General features: G+C 52.2%; 1 protein-coding gene across 3 annotated transcripts in view; it reads right to left on the bottom strand.

Annotated features, from left to right (window-relative positions):
* SMOC2 (SPARC related modular calcium binding 2) overlaps positions 1 to 14,840 on the bottom strand; it is a 157,827-nt gene that overhangs the window by 103,936 nt on the left and 39,051 nt on the right. For all 3 annotated transcript variants that reach the window (NM_001098134.1, XM_024996839.2, XM_024996838.2), the window contains 1 exon segment: positions 5,160 to 5,331. In NM_001098134.1, the coding sequence (NP_001091603.1) occupies positions 5,160 to 5,331 (172 nt within the window).

Raw genomic sequence — 14,840 nt, 5'->3', positions numbered from 1 at the left:
AAATAAAATCAGCCACTGTTTCCATTGTTTCCCCATCTATTTGCCATGATGCGATGGGACCGGATGCCATGATCTTAGTTTTCTGAATGTTGAGCTTTAAGCTAACTTTTTCACTCTCACTTTCATCAAGAGGCTCTTTAGTTCTTCTTCGCTTTCTGCCATAAGGGTGGTGTCATCTGCATATCTGATATTATTGATATTTCTCCTGGAAATCTTGATTCCAGCTTGTGCTTTCTCCAGCCCAGCATTTCTCATGATGTACTCTGCATAGAAGTTAAATAAGCAGGGTGACAATATACAGCCTTGACGTACTCCTTTTCCTATTTGGAACCAGTCTGTTGTTTCATGCCCGGTTCTAACTGTTGCTTCCTGACCTGCATACAGATTTCTCAGAGGCAGGTCAGGTGGTCTGGTATTCCCATCTCTTTCAGAATTTTCCACAGTTTATTGTGATCCACACAGTCAAAGGCATTTACATAGTCAATGAAGCAGAAATAGATGTTTTTCTGGAACTTTCTTGCTTTTTCGATGATCCAGCAGATGTTGGCAATTTGGTCTCTGGTTCCTCTGCCTTTTCTAAAACCAGCTTGAACACTGACTTCGAGCAACCAAACTGTGCCCTGGTCCTGGGCACTGTCGCCAGATAACAAAGCCTCCCTGGAAGGTAGAGGGAAATTCAGAGGCCCTGCCTTCTTCCGGGGCAGGTCATCTGAAGCCTAGGCAAGCGGTCAGTGATGCAGCTTCCAGTCCATTTCTCGGCTCTCCAAATATAAGCAAGAGTTGCTGACCACCACACGTCCGTGATCAGAAAAACCTTCAGAGAGATAGACTTCCTCGTGTTCGCCTGACCCAACCCCCTGTTTCAGACATGAGAAGTCAGGTGCAGCCCGCCAGCCTGGCATCTCGTCCTGGTTGCATGGTTCCCTGACCTCTGGGAGCTCGGGGTGTGCAGAGGCCAGGAGCTTACCACCCCAGCCCTATCTCTAACCATGTGGAGACCCACAGCACCTCCTGCCCCAGACCGGGGAGGGGAGAGAGGCCGGTGGGGCCATACCAGTCCTGTTGGGCTGCACGCCTGCACCGCTCTCAGGGTTTACATCGTGCATTTTAATAAAGTTACAGTAAAAGCACACAGAGCACTTCAGAGAGGGCACCACTGTACCGAGAGGGGCTGACCGGCACTCTCAGGCCTCGCAGAAATCCACTGGAAAACCTCGGTACTCTCCGTGTGTGTGGGTCATGCCTTTCACAGAATGTCCAGCAACAGAGCTGGGGCCTGAGCTCTCCCTGCAGGACCAGCAGAGTCCATGTCCCACCCAGGTCATCAGGACGTCCCCCGCAAGTGGCCCGGGTCATGTGGGTGAATGCAGATGGTCCCATGGACCCAGGGCCCAGCCTGCCCTGAGCATGCTGAAGAGACATTCGCCACAGCAGCCCGACTCGGACAAAGGGCCTGTAAGCAACCCCAAGGCTTCTAGACCAACGGTCACTATTTGGCCGGAGTGAACGCCCAGATGTGTATCACTCAGGTTTTTCACAGGGAGAGAGTGAGGGGTCCAGAAGTCATCACAACCATGATGGCGTGGCGTCCATCTGCACAGCATTGCAGGCCCTCCGTGCTCACGTGCTGATGACACTCATGCCCACGGAGACCCCAACATGGGCACCGGTCACTCTGCGATGACCATCAGGACAGCACTTGTGAGATTCGGGCAGTGGAGGAGGATGACAAATATCAGGCATCACTTGGCGACAATGTTCCTCTTACATATCCATCACTCAAAAGACCCGGGTCTTAGAATCTCCAGGAAACTGCTTTTGTCAGAACCCTGTATGACCATGTGTCAGAAACCTCAGAATACCTCCAAGATCGCCTGGCATCTGACTTTTCTTTTTCTTCTTTCTTCTGTTTTTTTTAATTTAATGCCAGAGATTTGCTTGAAAAGAAAGACAGTCCCAATGGTCTTAGATCAAAAGAAAAACATTAATGAGTTTGCTGGGTTCTAAAAATACAGACTCCACAAATTTCAAAGAAAATATGAGAAAAACCCATCGGTGTAAACCACTGCACTTCTGTTCAAGGTCAGCAGAGCATAATATGAAATGCGGAAAACATTTTCATCCAACTTTAACCAAATACTGAAATATTTCAATCGTTTCCAAATTAGAACATCCATAAGAGACTGGCCCATGAAGCTGTCACCCATCAAATACATGGAAATGTCCTCAAAACACGCAGCTTCACAGTCACCAACTTGATACTTGAGTCACCAGCCAATTTCAACACCAGGAACAATTTAGGGCAAACGCGGATGAGTCTTCACATTCCCTGCGGTGGAAGGGTCTTTCGGCCTGCTTCTCCACCTCTCACCATCAGAGCGGAACACGCCCGAGCTGGGCTGGTATGGAGTCTAGCCAGCGCTCTTGGACAGAGCGGGGCAGCAGCAGCTGCCCACTGCCGCCAGGATGCCTGTCCGCCCACCAGCACCAGGCCCCTCCTGTTCATACTGAACCCCCACCATGTGGCCTGGGGTGGGCTGGGGGTGTTAGATGCCAGACTTTGGGCGACAGGACGGGGAAGTGGCCTGAGAAGCAAGCCAGCTGGTATGAGGGGCCCATCCCGTCTGGGGAGGTCCCGCTCCCGCTCTGAGCCCGGATCCAGGGAGAGGCTGCTTATGCAGGAAAAGTCTGCTGCAGATGGGAAACCCCTTTTCTGTGGCCCCCTGCGGACCAGACTCAGATCACCAGACTCAGAGACGGGGGCTGAGAGCAGACACCTCAGAGCCCCAAGCCTGCCCCCCAGATCTACAATGTCGGGGTCCCTAATGCCCGCGTATTTCAAACTGTGCTGTACGACTGACAGCACCTCTTTAAAGTAACTTCATATATTTGCCACCCCAGTAGCTGAAGCGCCAAATAAACTTGATCTTGAAATTCACAGGTGTCTTCACATTCTCTTTATTTTAATCCTTTTGATTTGAATTAAACTTGGTTTTAAGAGATAAGTTCTGTTTTTACCTTCATTGCTGTTGTTCAGTCACTAGGTCATGTCCAATTCTTTGTGACCCCATGGACTGCAGCATGCCAGGCTTTCCTGTCCTTCACTGTCTCCCAGATCCATGTCCACTGAGTCAGTGATGTTATCTAATCATCTCATCCTCTGCTGCCCCCTTCTCCTATTGCCGTCAATATTTCCCAACATCAGGGTCTTTTCCAGCAAGTCAGCTCTTCTCATCAGGTGGCCAAAGTACTGGGGCTTCAGTAACAGTCTTTCCAATGAACATTCAGGGTTGATTTCCTTTAGGATTAATTGGTTTGATCTCCTTGCTTTCCAAGGGACTCTCAAGAGTCTTCTCCAGCACCACAGTTTGAAAGCACCAGTTCTTCAGCACTCAGCCAAATCGTTAAAGAAGATTTGGACTTCTTTATGGCCCAAATCTCACATCCGTACGTGACTACTGGAAAAACCGTAACTTTGACTACACGAGCCTTTGTCGACCACGTGGTGTCTTTGCTCTAATACGCCGTCTACGTTTGTCACAGCTTTCCTTCCAAGGAGCAAGTGTCTTTTAACTTCATGGCTGCAGTCACAGCAGTAGTTTTTAAACTTCTTCTCCCTTATCTCATTTTTTGTCATAAATTTATGGCATGAAATTTCTTCAGTGAGATGTGAGAATTCCAACCAAGGGAGAACTCCAGAAGAATTAGGCTGGATCCAAACACAAGTGAGCTGCAGATGGCGTTCCCAAAAGGCCGTCTGTGCTTAATGCCAACTTAACCTCCTGTCCGAAAGTGAGGCAAGGCAGACTCTGCAGAGTTCCAAGTGTGAGGTTTGGGAGAGTCCACCCTGGCAGATGGACTCAGACAGACTGACGGATGGATGGGCCTCTGGCCTCAGTGTAATTAATCCGTCTCAGACACCCACAGAGACCATGGCCAACACAGAGGTTTAATGTGGCAGCTTCCTCACAGTCCTCCAACTGAGTGTCTGATGGGAGGTATCACCAAGAGGATATCTGATGGGGCTGTCTAAAAGAACAGGGCACCAAAGAGGAACATAAAACTCAAACCTCACACCACATCACCTGTCCTCATGAGTTAAGCCAGCACAGGCCACTGTTTCTAGAAACTTCTCTGCAGGGAAGATCCCTTGATACTTGAGACTATTCTTGGGTCACTTCTCATTTCTCAGCACAGATACCTGAGGTGTGTAATGGCCATCAAGGCATAAAGTTACATCCAAGTTTCTCGCAGAGTGACGTGTTTAGGGCACACTAATCGAATGCCAGGAGGAAGGTGGGTGCTGGGCTGCCCGACGCCCGTGGGCAGAGGGTCCCATGAGGTGCCAACAGGAGCAGCACCCAGGTCCAGGGAACAGGCAGCTCCGTCTCCGTCACAGGGAGAAGTGCCTCGGACCTGCCCGCTAGGCTGGGTGGCACTGTGGGAGGAAAGCAGAGGCTGGCCAAGTGCAGGCCCAAGGCACCAGCTTCCCTTCATTTGAGCGGTTGTTGGGCTAACAGCTAGACACCGCAGGACGTGGTCTCAAGGGGGTTTTAGCCTGTGTGGTCTTTTGTCCTAGATAATAAGAAAAAAAAAAGTTAAATCTCTTTCTTAAAATGACTCTATTTGTGTTTGAAACGTGTTTTGCTGAGTCAAACCTTTCATTAACATGGGAAACCTTTCAATGTTTTGCTCTAAGTGTGCTTGTTAGCTCTAAATCCGCTTCTTAAATCAGGAAAACTGAAAATTACAAGTGTAAAATCCGTGCCAAAAAAGAAGAGGAAAAAAATCCCTGAAATCAGCACAGGCGCTATTATGCATGCCCCACACGCTATGGAAGGTGAAATGAGAAGGGCTTGGAAGAACCACTTTAAAAACGGGAGCAAGGAAGAATAATTTCAGGAGACTCTGGAAACATTCTGTGAAACATGGATGAATTTGTGTTGCAATGTGTGACGTCATAAAACATTCTAAGAAAGAAGAACATTCAACAAGAATATGATGATTCAAAAACGACCCTTACCGCTACGCGCCCTGACAAAGATTCACGAGGAGAAACTCTTGACTTTTTACACAGGAAAACTTGACCAGACGAAGATAAAGCACGTGAACGTACGTCTCAGGGCTTGGCTCTTGAACAGTGATGGAAGGAAACTTACCTTTGCAGTTGCCTCGATAAGCAATTTCTAGCTGGGGGTCTTTGCACTTGGCGCGCTGGAACTCGCAGCGGGACAGGAAGGTCCTCCCGTCGGAGGCGCACAGCGGCTTCTGGGCGGAGCCCCCGCAGTCCAAGCTGCAGTCTTTGTCCTTGTCTTGGTCAACTCTCAAAAACTTGGAGGAGAAAAGAAAAAAGAATCCAGACATCTTAAGGAGTGTTCTGGGGAATGCAGGAGGCTGCCTAGGCCACTTCGCGTTGAGGGAGTGCCCCAGAACCACGGTGGGAAGCCCGGAAGCCTCTGACCTCCGGGGTCTCAGTCATCCGGATAGCTGGTCGTTCCCGCTCTGCTCAGCATCGGGTGTGTGAACCTCTGAAGGCTGCACCACTGGCCTGGGACACCGCCCAGGTCTGCCCTGGGACACACGCGCTCTGTTTACTCTAAGAGGCTGCATAGCAATGCTGTGCTTTGAGTCTGTGAATTCAGTGCCTGGGTGACCCCTCCATTCACTACATTTTGCCGTAAGCTTGGAAGTCACGTGTGTCCGGACCCCCTGTCTTTCTGGAATTGGGGGGCAGGCCCTCCCTGCTGGACAGCACCTCACAATCTCATCCACACCCCAGGTACCCCTTCGTGTGGAAGGTCAGTTTCTGAGTAAGTGCCCTGGCTCCAGAGGGAGTTCTTTCCATGGGGTCTGAGGGGCTTCAGGGGCACTACAGGCACACAGCCCCTGCCCTGGGGGCCCCTCCTGGATCCCTATCCTTGCCTTGGCTCCTCTGATGACCTGGACACACAGCTTCAGAGCTCAGGGGTCTCCCAGCGGGGCTCAGATCTGGCCACCAGCCCCCACACCTGCCCCCACACCCGCCGCCACCCGTGGATGGTGTCCTCTGCCACCTCAGCTTCCCAACCCCAGTCCTGTCCAGTCCTGCTCACCCCAGACACAACGACCAACACCAGGCTGACTCCAACGCTGCTTCGTGTTAGAGGACGTGGCCCCTGGAGCATCGCCTGCTCCACACAGGCCTTTGCTCTGATTAACGGAGCAGCACTGAGTCATCAAAGGAAAGAAGGTCAGCGCTGAGGTGTGGCCACTGCTCAACACTCCACGGCGTGTGCAGAGCCCTGGGCACCGTGGCCATTTGAACGGTTTATCCAGCGTGTTTGCCCCCATAATACTTGGCTCCGCTCACAGCGCCCCCTCCCCTGTTCAAGTAGGAGCCGGAGGAAGAGAGGCAATGGAGTTCAGCAGAAGCTCAGGGACCTCATCGACCTGTTCTCTCGTCAGGAAGAAAAAGAAAGAAAAGTCTCAAACTCCGGGCGCCTCATTCCTTGAGAAGATAGACACCCAAACTCGCCCCTTTCATCTCCGAGTGTCCTGCTTGGCGACATGTGAAGACCAATAACGCCGAAGCTGAGGTGAAGCCATGGGGAGGGAAGGGCCCTGGGTCTGGGGGCCAGCTGCCCAGGGAAGCACATCCCTCCTGGGGTCCAGATGGGGTCCTGGGGAAGACGGGCAGTGAGGGCATCGTGGCCAGGAGCCTGTGGGTGACCACTTCTCTACCTGAACCTCTGGGAGCTGACTAAGGGCCATTTCCTAGGTTTCTGGATGAAGGCTCCAGACACCAGGCCGTGCTCAGCACCTGAGCATCACGTCTTCATCCAGCGGGGCTCTGGGACGCAGTGGGCAGACTTTCCACACTCTAATTCTTCCTGTGAGTAAGTTCACTTGCTGAAATGATCTGTGCTTATTTTAACCAACAGGCAAGGGAAAAGAGATCATTGCCTTTCCAAGATTTTGCAAAAAAAAAATTATTCTTAAATACAGCAAGTACAGAAGCTTTCTGTGTGGATCAAAACAAACTGTGGAAAATTCTTAAAGAGATGGGAATTGCAGACTACCTTACCTGCCTCCTGAGTAATCTTTATGCTGGTCAAGAAGCAACAGTTAGAACCAGACATGGAACAACAGACTGGTCCTAAATCACAAAAGGAGTATATCAAGGCTGTATATTGTCACCCTGCTTACTTAACTTATATGCAGAGTACATCATGAGAAACGCTGGGCTGGAAGAAGCACAAGCTGGAATCAAGATTGCCAGGAGAAGTATCAATAACATCAGATATGCAGATGACACCACCCCAACCCTTATGGCAGAAAGTGAAGAGGAACTCTTGATGAAAGTAAAAGAGGAGAGTGAAAAAGATGGCTTAAAACTCAAGATTCAGAAAATGAAGATCATGGCATCCAGTCCTCTCACTTCATGGCAAATAGGTGGGGATACAATGGAAACCATGACAGACTTTATTTTCTTGGGCTCCAAAATTATTGTGGACAGTGACTGCAGCCATGAAATTAAAAGATGCTTGCTCCTTGGAAGAAAGCTATGACCAACCTAGACAGCATATTAAAAAGCAGAGACATCACTTTAGTGATGAAGGTCCATCTAGTCAAAGCTATGGTTTTTCTAGTAGTCCTGTATGGATGTGAGAGTTGGACCATATAGAAGGCTCAGTGCTAAAGAATTGATGCTTTCAAACTATGATGTTGGAGAAGACTCTTGAGAGTCCCTTGGACTGCAAGGAGATCCGACCTGTCCATCCTAAAGGAAATCAGTCTTGAATACTCATTGGAAGGACTGATGCTGAAGTTGAAACTCCAATACTTTGGCCACCTAATGTGAAGAGCCAACTCACTGGAAAAGACCCTGATGCTGGGAAAGATTGAGGGCAGGAGGAGAAGGGGGCAACAGAAGATGAGATGGTTGGATGGCATCACCAAGCCAATGGACGTGAACTTGGGCAAACTCAGAGATGGTGAGGGACAAGGGGACCTGGTGTGCTGCAGTCCATGGGGTCAAAGAGAGTCGGACACAGCTGAGCTACTGAACCAGAAAAAGCACAGAAGCACATTGACTGAATTCTGTCACTGCAGAATTTCAACCTCTTTTTCTTTTCGCTCTCCCTGAGACTGATTCGTGTCAGCCAACGTTCCAGCCCTGGCGGCAGCAGCTCCCAGGAGACAGGATCTCCACACGAGGGATCCTGTCTGCATGAAATGCTGCTTGTCTTTCAAAGCTGCCTCATTCTGCTCCTCACAAGCATCTAGTTTTCACAGACTTGTTCCTATGACTCACAGCTGGCTGGGACCAGAGCAGTTTTGTGCAAGAGCAAGAGAGACAGGGAGAGGGGCCACAGAGGAGCAGAGCTGACTGAAACATCCCAGGACCCTCCCAGGCCCGGCCCACATGGGAGCCCGCCCAGAAGGAGCGCCGTTCAATTTCAGATGAAAACAGGCAATAACGTAAATCCTGCTAATTTTTACGTATAAGAGGTGCTCTATTTGTATTTCCTGAAACCCTAAGACAAGGAAATGCAGATGACTTAGGGAAGACACCATAATTACCATTCTCTCTAAATGGAGGGCGACAGCCTCTCTCTTCTCAGTTTTGAAAAAGTCGAGCATTCAGGCGTTTGGGATTTGACTGTAATTCTTGGTAATTTAATGGTGTGGAACAAACAATGGACCCGTTCTTTCTCAGAAATGAGAGAACTCATACTTTCTCCACATTTCTCCCCCTCCCCACTTTTACCAGCAATTAAATTCCAGGGGAGTCAGTGCACAGAGGAAAGTGAGCTTTTCAAGGAGCTGGATTCTTTACTAAACAAAGCCCAGGGAGGAAAATAAAATATACCAATATTCCTCTTCTAAAGAATTTAGTGTTCACTAACGAACATGGCTGAGGGCCTTCACACTGGTTCTGATAAAAGGCCCTTTGTCCAGCTTAGAGGGACTCTGTTACCCCTGAGCAGCGCCATGACAGCAACGCCCTCGGGGCCCGAGCCCGTCTCTCTTCCGTTCAGGATGCAGTGCAGTCGGCACGTGGGGGGCGGGGTGCGGGCTAAGGGGCTGCACGTGCACATCTGCCCGCAGATCGACTGGCCGCAGCGCTAGCGAAAGCGTGTCCAGTGTGCACGGGTCACAGCCATGGTCCACATTCTGCTTAATAAATGTAGGGTTTAAACCAGAGGGAAAGTGGGAACAAAGTGAAACCGTTTAAGAAACGGATTAAACTCTTAATACGGACAAATTTTTCCCCTGCAATGTTGATATGTTGATGGAAGATGGCGTTTTTACAAGATAACACAGGGCATGGGTTAAATTAAGAAAAAACATCTCTGAATTACATAATCATGCAGCTGGAAGATTCCCCAAAGCAAGAACTTTCTAAATAATGAGCCACCGGAAAGCGAACATCGCTTCCAAGGACGTGTGCTTGCTTGATGCCAGGACGAGGCCCACACACCAGGGAGGGGAGACAGGTCGGAACCCGTGGTGCGTCCGGGGTGCAGGTGGATCTGGGGGGCTCGAGAGAGGACGTGACCTTGAACCACCAAGGAAGGAGGTGGGGAGGACGAGAAACACACACCCTGCTTTAAAGGGCAGCTTCACTTTAGACCCTGAGCTGTCAGATCTCAAGAAAGTGCTCCCTACTTTCTAGTGGAATAGAGAAGCGAACCCGTGACTCAAAGCCGGACAAGCATTTTCCAGCCGAGCCTGCAGCTGAGACGCTCCAGGGAAACACGGCTGCTGCGGGGTGTTCTCTGCCCAGAGACAGCCACCCCTCACTCACTCATTCTCTCTCTCACTCACTCACTCACTCATTTCTCATCCATTTGCTGGAACTAACACGCACCCACCCACGCATGTTTAAAAAGCACTCTACTTCAGTGTTTTAGCAGTCTTTGCCTCCGTGTCCCACTCTTCAGGGATAAAGCCTCGTATTTCTAGGGCAGGAGACAGTCAGGTCCGTCTTGAACTGGACTTGCCCAGTGACTGCTGGGGGACTGTCCTCTGTCACGCGTTTTCCTGGACTCTGCGAGGGTTCGGAGGAGGGCCCGTCCTCGCGGAGAGTAAGGTCCAGAGGCAACACACAGCACAGGGGCTCACCACCCAGCTCGGCCCGTGGGCACCGTCCTGTCGTGCGGGACACAGGCCTGGCAGGCCTTGCGAGGACAGCATGAGCGTCTGAGAGCGTGGGATGGGCTTCTGACTCCTGTGTGGGGATCTGAAGACTCTCACCCAAGAGAGCCTCTGAGAAGATGGGAAAGGAAGACAGCAGTGTGGAGTCCGAGCACAGAGACCCAGGGGAGCAAACCAAGAGCCGTGACGTCAGGGGGTCTGCCGGGGGTCATGCTGAGACTGGCCCGCAGACCAACGGGCCGGAAGGGACTGGGGCTCCCTTTCCTGCGACCACGACATTCCCAACTCTGCATTCTCCTCGCTGCATACAGATAACCCAGCGGACAGTCTGACAAAATGACCCCCACACTACGACAGCCCTCCAGGCCTTGATCATTAACTGGCAATTAGCATGGATGCCGTGAACCCATGAAAAGTGGATTCTGCGACGGCCAGACGCTACTCAGGACCTTCAGCACACCATCAGAGCCACCAGCACGGCAGCGGGGGGTCACGTGCTTATCTGCTCAGTGGGAGTGATAGCACTTTCTCTGCTGACCTTTGCGGTAGCCGTGCGAATGGCTAAAGCACCGAGACTCACGCTGTGCCTGAGAAGGACGAAGTAAACTGCAGGGCGAGGAGGGCATCTGTGTCTCCACGTGTGCACGGCCCCGCCGGGAGCTGCCGGCCAGGGCCGATGGATCACCAGGACGCGCTGGCCAGCACAGAGCCAGTGGGATGGGCTTCTACTAGATCCCCCCTTTTCTGACTTGGAAAACTAGCCGGCAACATAGGTGAAAACAGTAGACTGTGGGTCTTGCAGAGGGGATCTGTCTTAATACGTCACAGACGCTGAGTGAAACAGTGAGGGAGACCGCACAGCATTGAGAACAGGCGTCATGGCACCAGCATCATTTGGGGTCTCTTGATGGCTTTTCATTGTATTTACGGGACAGCTGCGGGGATTTAAAAACCAAGGGCAAACAATTGTGATGAATTCTTTTTTTTTTTTTTCAATTTTTATGACTAGATTTATGTTGTAAACCCAACAAACAGAGAGAAAGTGGACGACACTCTGCTGATAAATGCCGGTGTGGGTGGGGGTGGTCGGCACTACAGGGCAGAGTGGGCAAAGGAAGGGTATTGACTTTGGAGACAGGTAGCTGGCTGTGTGTCCCAGGACAGTTGTCCTCTTAGCCAAATGATCCTGGCTTCTTCATTGTGAAATGAAGATGGTGGTAACACTAAGGCTTATTCCATCATCATTATTGTGAAAAGAAGATGAAGGACGTGGATGAGGATGTCCTTGGAAAAGACACGGAGATGTGACCAGCAGGAAGCCCTCCCGGGCAGACGCTCGACCCCAGGCATCTTTGCTCTGGGCCATGTTCCCATCATAAAAGCTTCAAGTCTACTGGATGACCGCTAAGAGATCCTCCCATTTACAGTCATTTTCAAAAAGAAAATTAGGAGCATGAAGTCGAAAGAGAGGGAACTTAGGTGTCGAGAGGAGGGGGCAAGTTTTGCAGGAAGATGCAGGCATCGAAGGCAGGTGGGCTCCACGCTCAGGGTCCATGGGGAGGGGGTGCTAGTGCCCGGAGAGGGACCCAGCAGAGGAGCTGGAGCAGGGGCTGCAGGAACCCTGCCCAGAGACAAACACAGGAGCGCCGTGCACCGCGAGCACACTCTAACACAGACCCACAGGGACTGAGCACACCAGAGCTGCGGCCCCGGAGCCTGGCTGAGAAACGGGAGCTCCAGGTGCTGTGGAATGAGCAGGCGTGGCAGGCGCTGCCCCACTGAGGAGGGACAGGAGCGGGGCAGGCCGGGGCACTGTGTGCTTTACTCCCAGCGCTGCGGTCTCGCTCTGTCTGAGTGGACACAGACTGTTCAAGTTTTTATAGAGCCCTTGCGGGCTTCTGGTCCCCGGGCCCAGCCCCTCTCTGGTCCTCTGAGCTCCAGGCACCCTCCACATGGTAAGTGTTGGTTCCTGACCCCACAGCTAGGGACAGGCGGAAGTCCCACTCCACGCCCTGCTCTGCAGATCTCTTCTCTTTTCTCAAAGCCTGTCTTTTTAATCTACTTTCCCTCCCTGCCTCCACATTAATATTTATTTCAATGATGAAAACAGGTATCTTTGCTTCTTATTAGTACTTCTTGGAGATAAGAAACTCTTGGATTTTGATTGTTCCAGATTTGTGTTTATTTGAGAGTCAGTAGGAACTTTGTTACTCTCAGAAAGAAAGAAAGAAAGCGAAGTTGCTCAGTCGTGCCTGACTCTTTGCGACCCCATGGACTGTAGCCCACCAGGCTCCTCTGTCCATGGGATTCTCCAGGCAAGAATACTGGAGTGGGTTGCCATGTCCTTCTCCAGGAGTTCTTCCTGACCCAGGGATTGAACCCAGGTCTCCTGCATTGCAGGCAGATGCTTTACCATCTGAGCCACCAGGGAAGTCCTGGTGTTACTCTCAAACATCTACCTGTATTTTATTAAGAAGAGTTTGAGAGTCTCAAAATAAAATACAGGTAGATGGTGTTACGTGAGAGGAAGGATGATCTCTGATTCTCACTTGAAGGCTCCTGACTCGACATTCAACCCCACTCTCGAGGCTCAGAGACGATCAGCGGCCTTAAAGCCTCCATTTGTACAAGCCAGGCCTGTGTCCTCAGGGTGTCACCACACGCGGTGACGTGAAGATGTGTACAGGGGTCTCACCGGGCCCCAGCCAGCACTTTCTTCATGAGTTCAGTTACAGTGAAGTGCCAGTTCTCAACAGCATCCCGAGAAGAATCAAGGCGTAGACCAAATGGAGGTTTCACAGCTACGTGTTTTTCCCTGGCTGCAGTTCTGTGAAACCGGACGAATCTGGGAAGTGGGAGAACGTTACAGTGGACGCTCGACCAACTGCTCACGAGCACCTGGGCCCTCTCAGGTAAAGATGGATGTGTCCATCCGTGAGGCCCGAGCCCAGCAGCGTGTCGGGTCTACAGCTGGTGCTCGGTAAGTGCTCACTGTCTGGGAAGCTGCAGTAACACGACCCAGCGGGACTCACCGAGGAGTGACCAGGCCCGAGGCAGGCTCAGAAGGTGTTTGAGCAACCAGACACAGGGGCACGGGGCTCGTAGACATTTGAGCATTAGGAAGACGTCTGAACCCAGGCGTGCTTGCCATGAGTGTGTTGCAGCTGACACATCTGCTTGACGGCCTGACACGCCCATCTCTCCTCACCTCCCTGGTGTGGGATGCCTCCTTCCCATGTGTTCAAGATGCCTCCAGATTAAGGCACACGAAACATCACACACACACCCTGCCTGTGTCTAAAGGCAAAGGGGAAAATCAGCCTACAGAATAAGTACTACGCTCCAGTCTGATTCCATTTTCCAACCCTCCGCCCTGCACACTGGGGTCGGTTCTGTGTCCGTCGCTTCACCATCCACTGGGCCACCGGTCAACCCAGGGGAATCCCCGGTGTCCATCCCAGGGACCATCTGGGTACATCCGTGCATGCAGACAGGTCATGGGGACAAAGGCCCAGGGGCCCGGACCGCGCTCTGTGCACCAGCCCTGTGAGAGGGGCTGACGGATGGCCTGACTGGCACAAGGCCAGAGGCCAGGCGGAGATGGAGAAGGTGGCCACAGAGGTGCCATGCCGTGTGCTCTGTCATGACGGGGAGCTCATAAACGCCCCAACAGCCTCGCCCGCTCTGGGGCCACCAAGCAGACGGCAGAGGGCACCTCCATTCGCCCTCTGGCCCCCAGGAGACCAGCACACTCGCTGACGAAGTGACATTTCCAGAGGCCTTCAGCCAGGCTTTTTTAAGGTTCCTGCTCATTTTAAAGCATTTACAGCAAATTACACTAAAGTACATGGTAAGGCTATTAAAGAGACCTGCGCAGCAGGGGAAATGCATCCCAAAGCAGAGACACCAGAGAGCTTGCTCCCGAGCCAAACCTCAGGAGGCCGTGTGCCACATGGCAGGATGGTCCGCACGGAGGGCGGGGAGGGCGGGGTGAAGCAGGGAGCAGAGGGGCAGCCCTCTGCAGGCAGCAGGTGAGAGCGGCGCCACGAACAGGCTCCCTTGCCCAAGAAGCGGCGGGGAGACCGGTCCCCGGGCGGGGAAGCGGGCTCGCCCCAGGTCTCAGGTGCGTTCACGCAGTCCCGACTTCTTCAGGTGAGAATGAGCACATCACACACGCTCAGGGGCCTGGGACTCCCGGCGAGACCAGACAGAACCCTGGTTCAAGTCGGCATCCCAGCCCGGCGAGACCTTCCCAGCACCCAAAACATTGTCTGCACCCTCACCACACCCCGACCTCGTCCCTCCTCCTGTGAGGCCGGTCTGGCCCTTCCTGGGGCAAAGCAGGTGCCCGGGAGACGTGTTGAAAGCAAGGGTGTTTCGCTGAAGGCTGGGGGAGAAGCCAGCGGTCACAGGTCTGGGTCCTGCCAGATCCACACAGATCCAAGTGCAAAGCAGCTCCCTCACAAGGATTTGCTGCGTGAAAGGGAGGGAGTGGCTCCTGAGAGCCCGCGTGTCCAGACCTGAGCTCCCCAGCACCACTGCCGCACACGTGTGCTCCACGCTGGACCAGGCAGGGAGGCTTCCGGGGGAAAGAGGAGCCAGGAAGAAACCCTCCGCTTCCAGGCTGACCGCTGCACACCTACACAACCACCACCACGGGAGAAAGACACCCGCGGAAGGAAGTCTGAAGCCCTTTCTCT

The sequence above is a fragment of the Bos taurus genome, chromosome 9, assembly GCF_002263795.3.
Source record: "Bos taurus isolate L1 Dominette 01449 registration number 42190680 breed Hereford chromosome 9, ARS-UCD2.0, whole genome shotgun sequence".
In the NCBI taxonomy this organism is placed as follows: domain Eukaryota; kingdom Metazoa; phylum Chordata; class Mammalia; order Artiodactyla; family Bovidae; genus Bos; species Bos taurus.
Note: the sequence above shows the minus strand (reverse complement) of the source record. Positions and strands in the feature narration are given on the sequence as shown.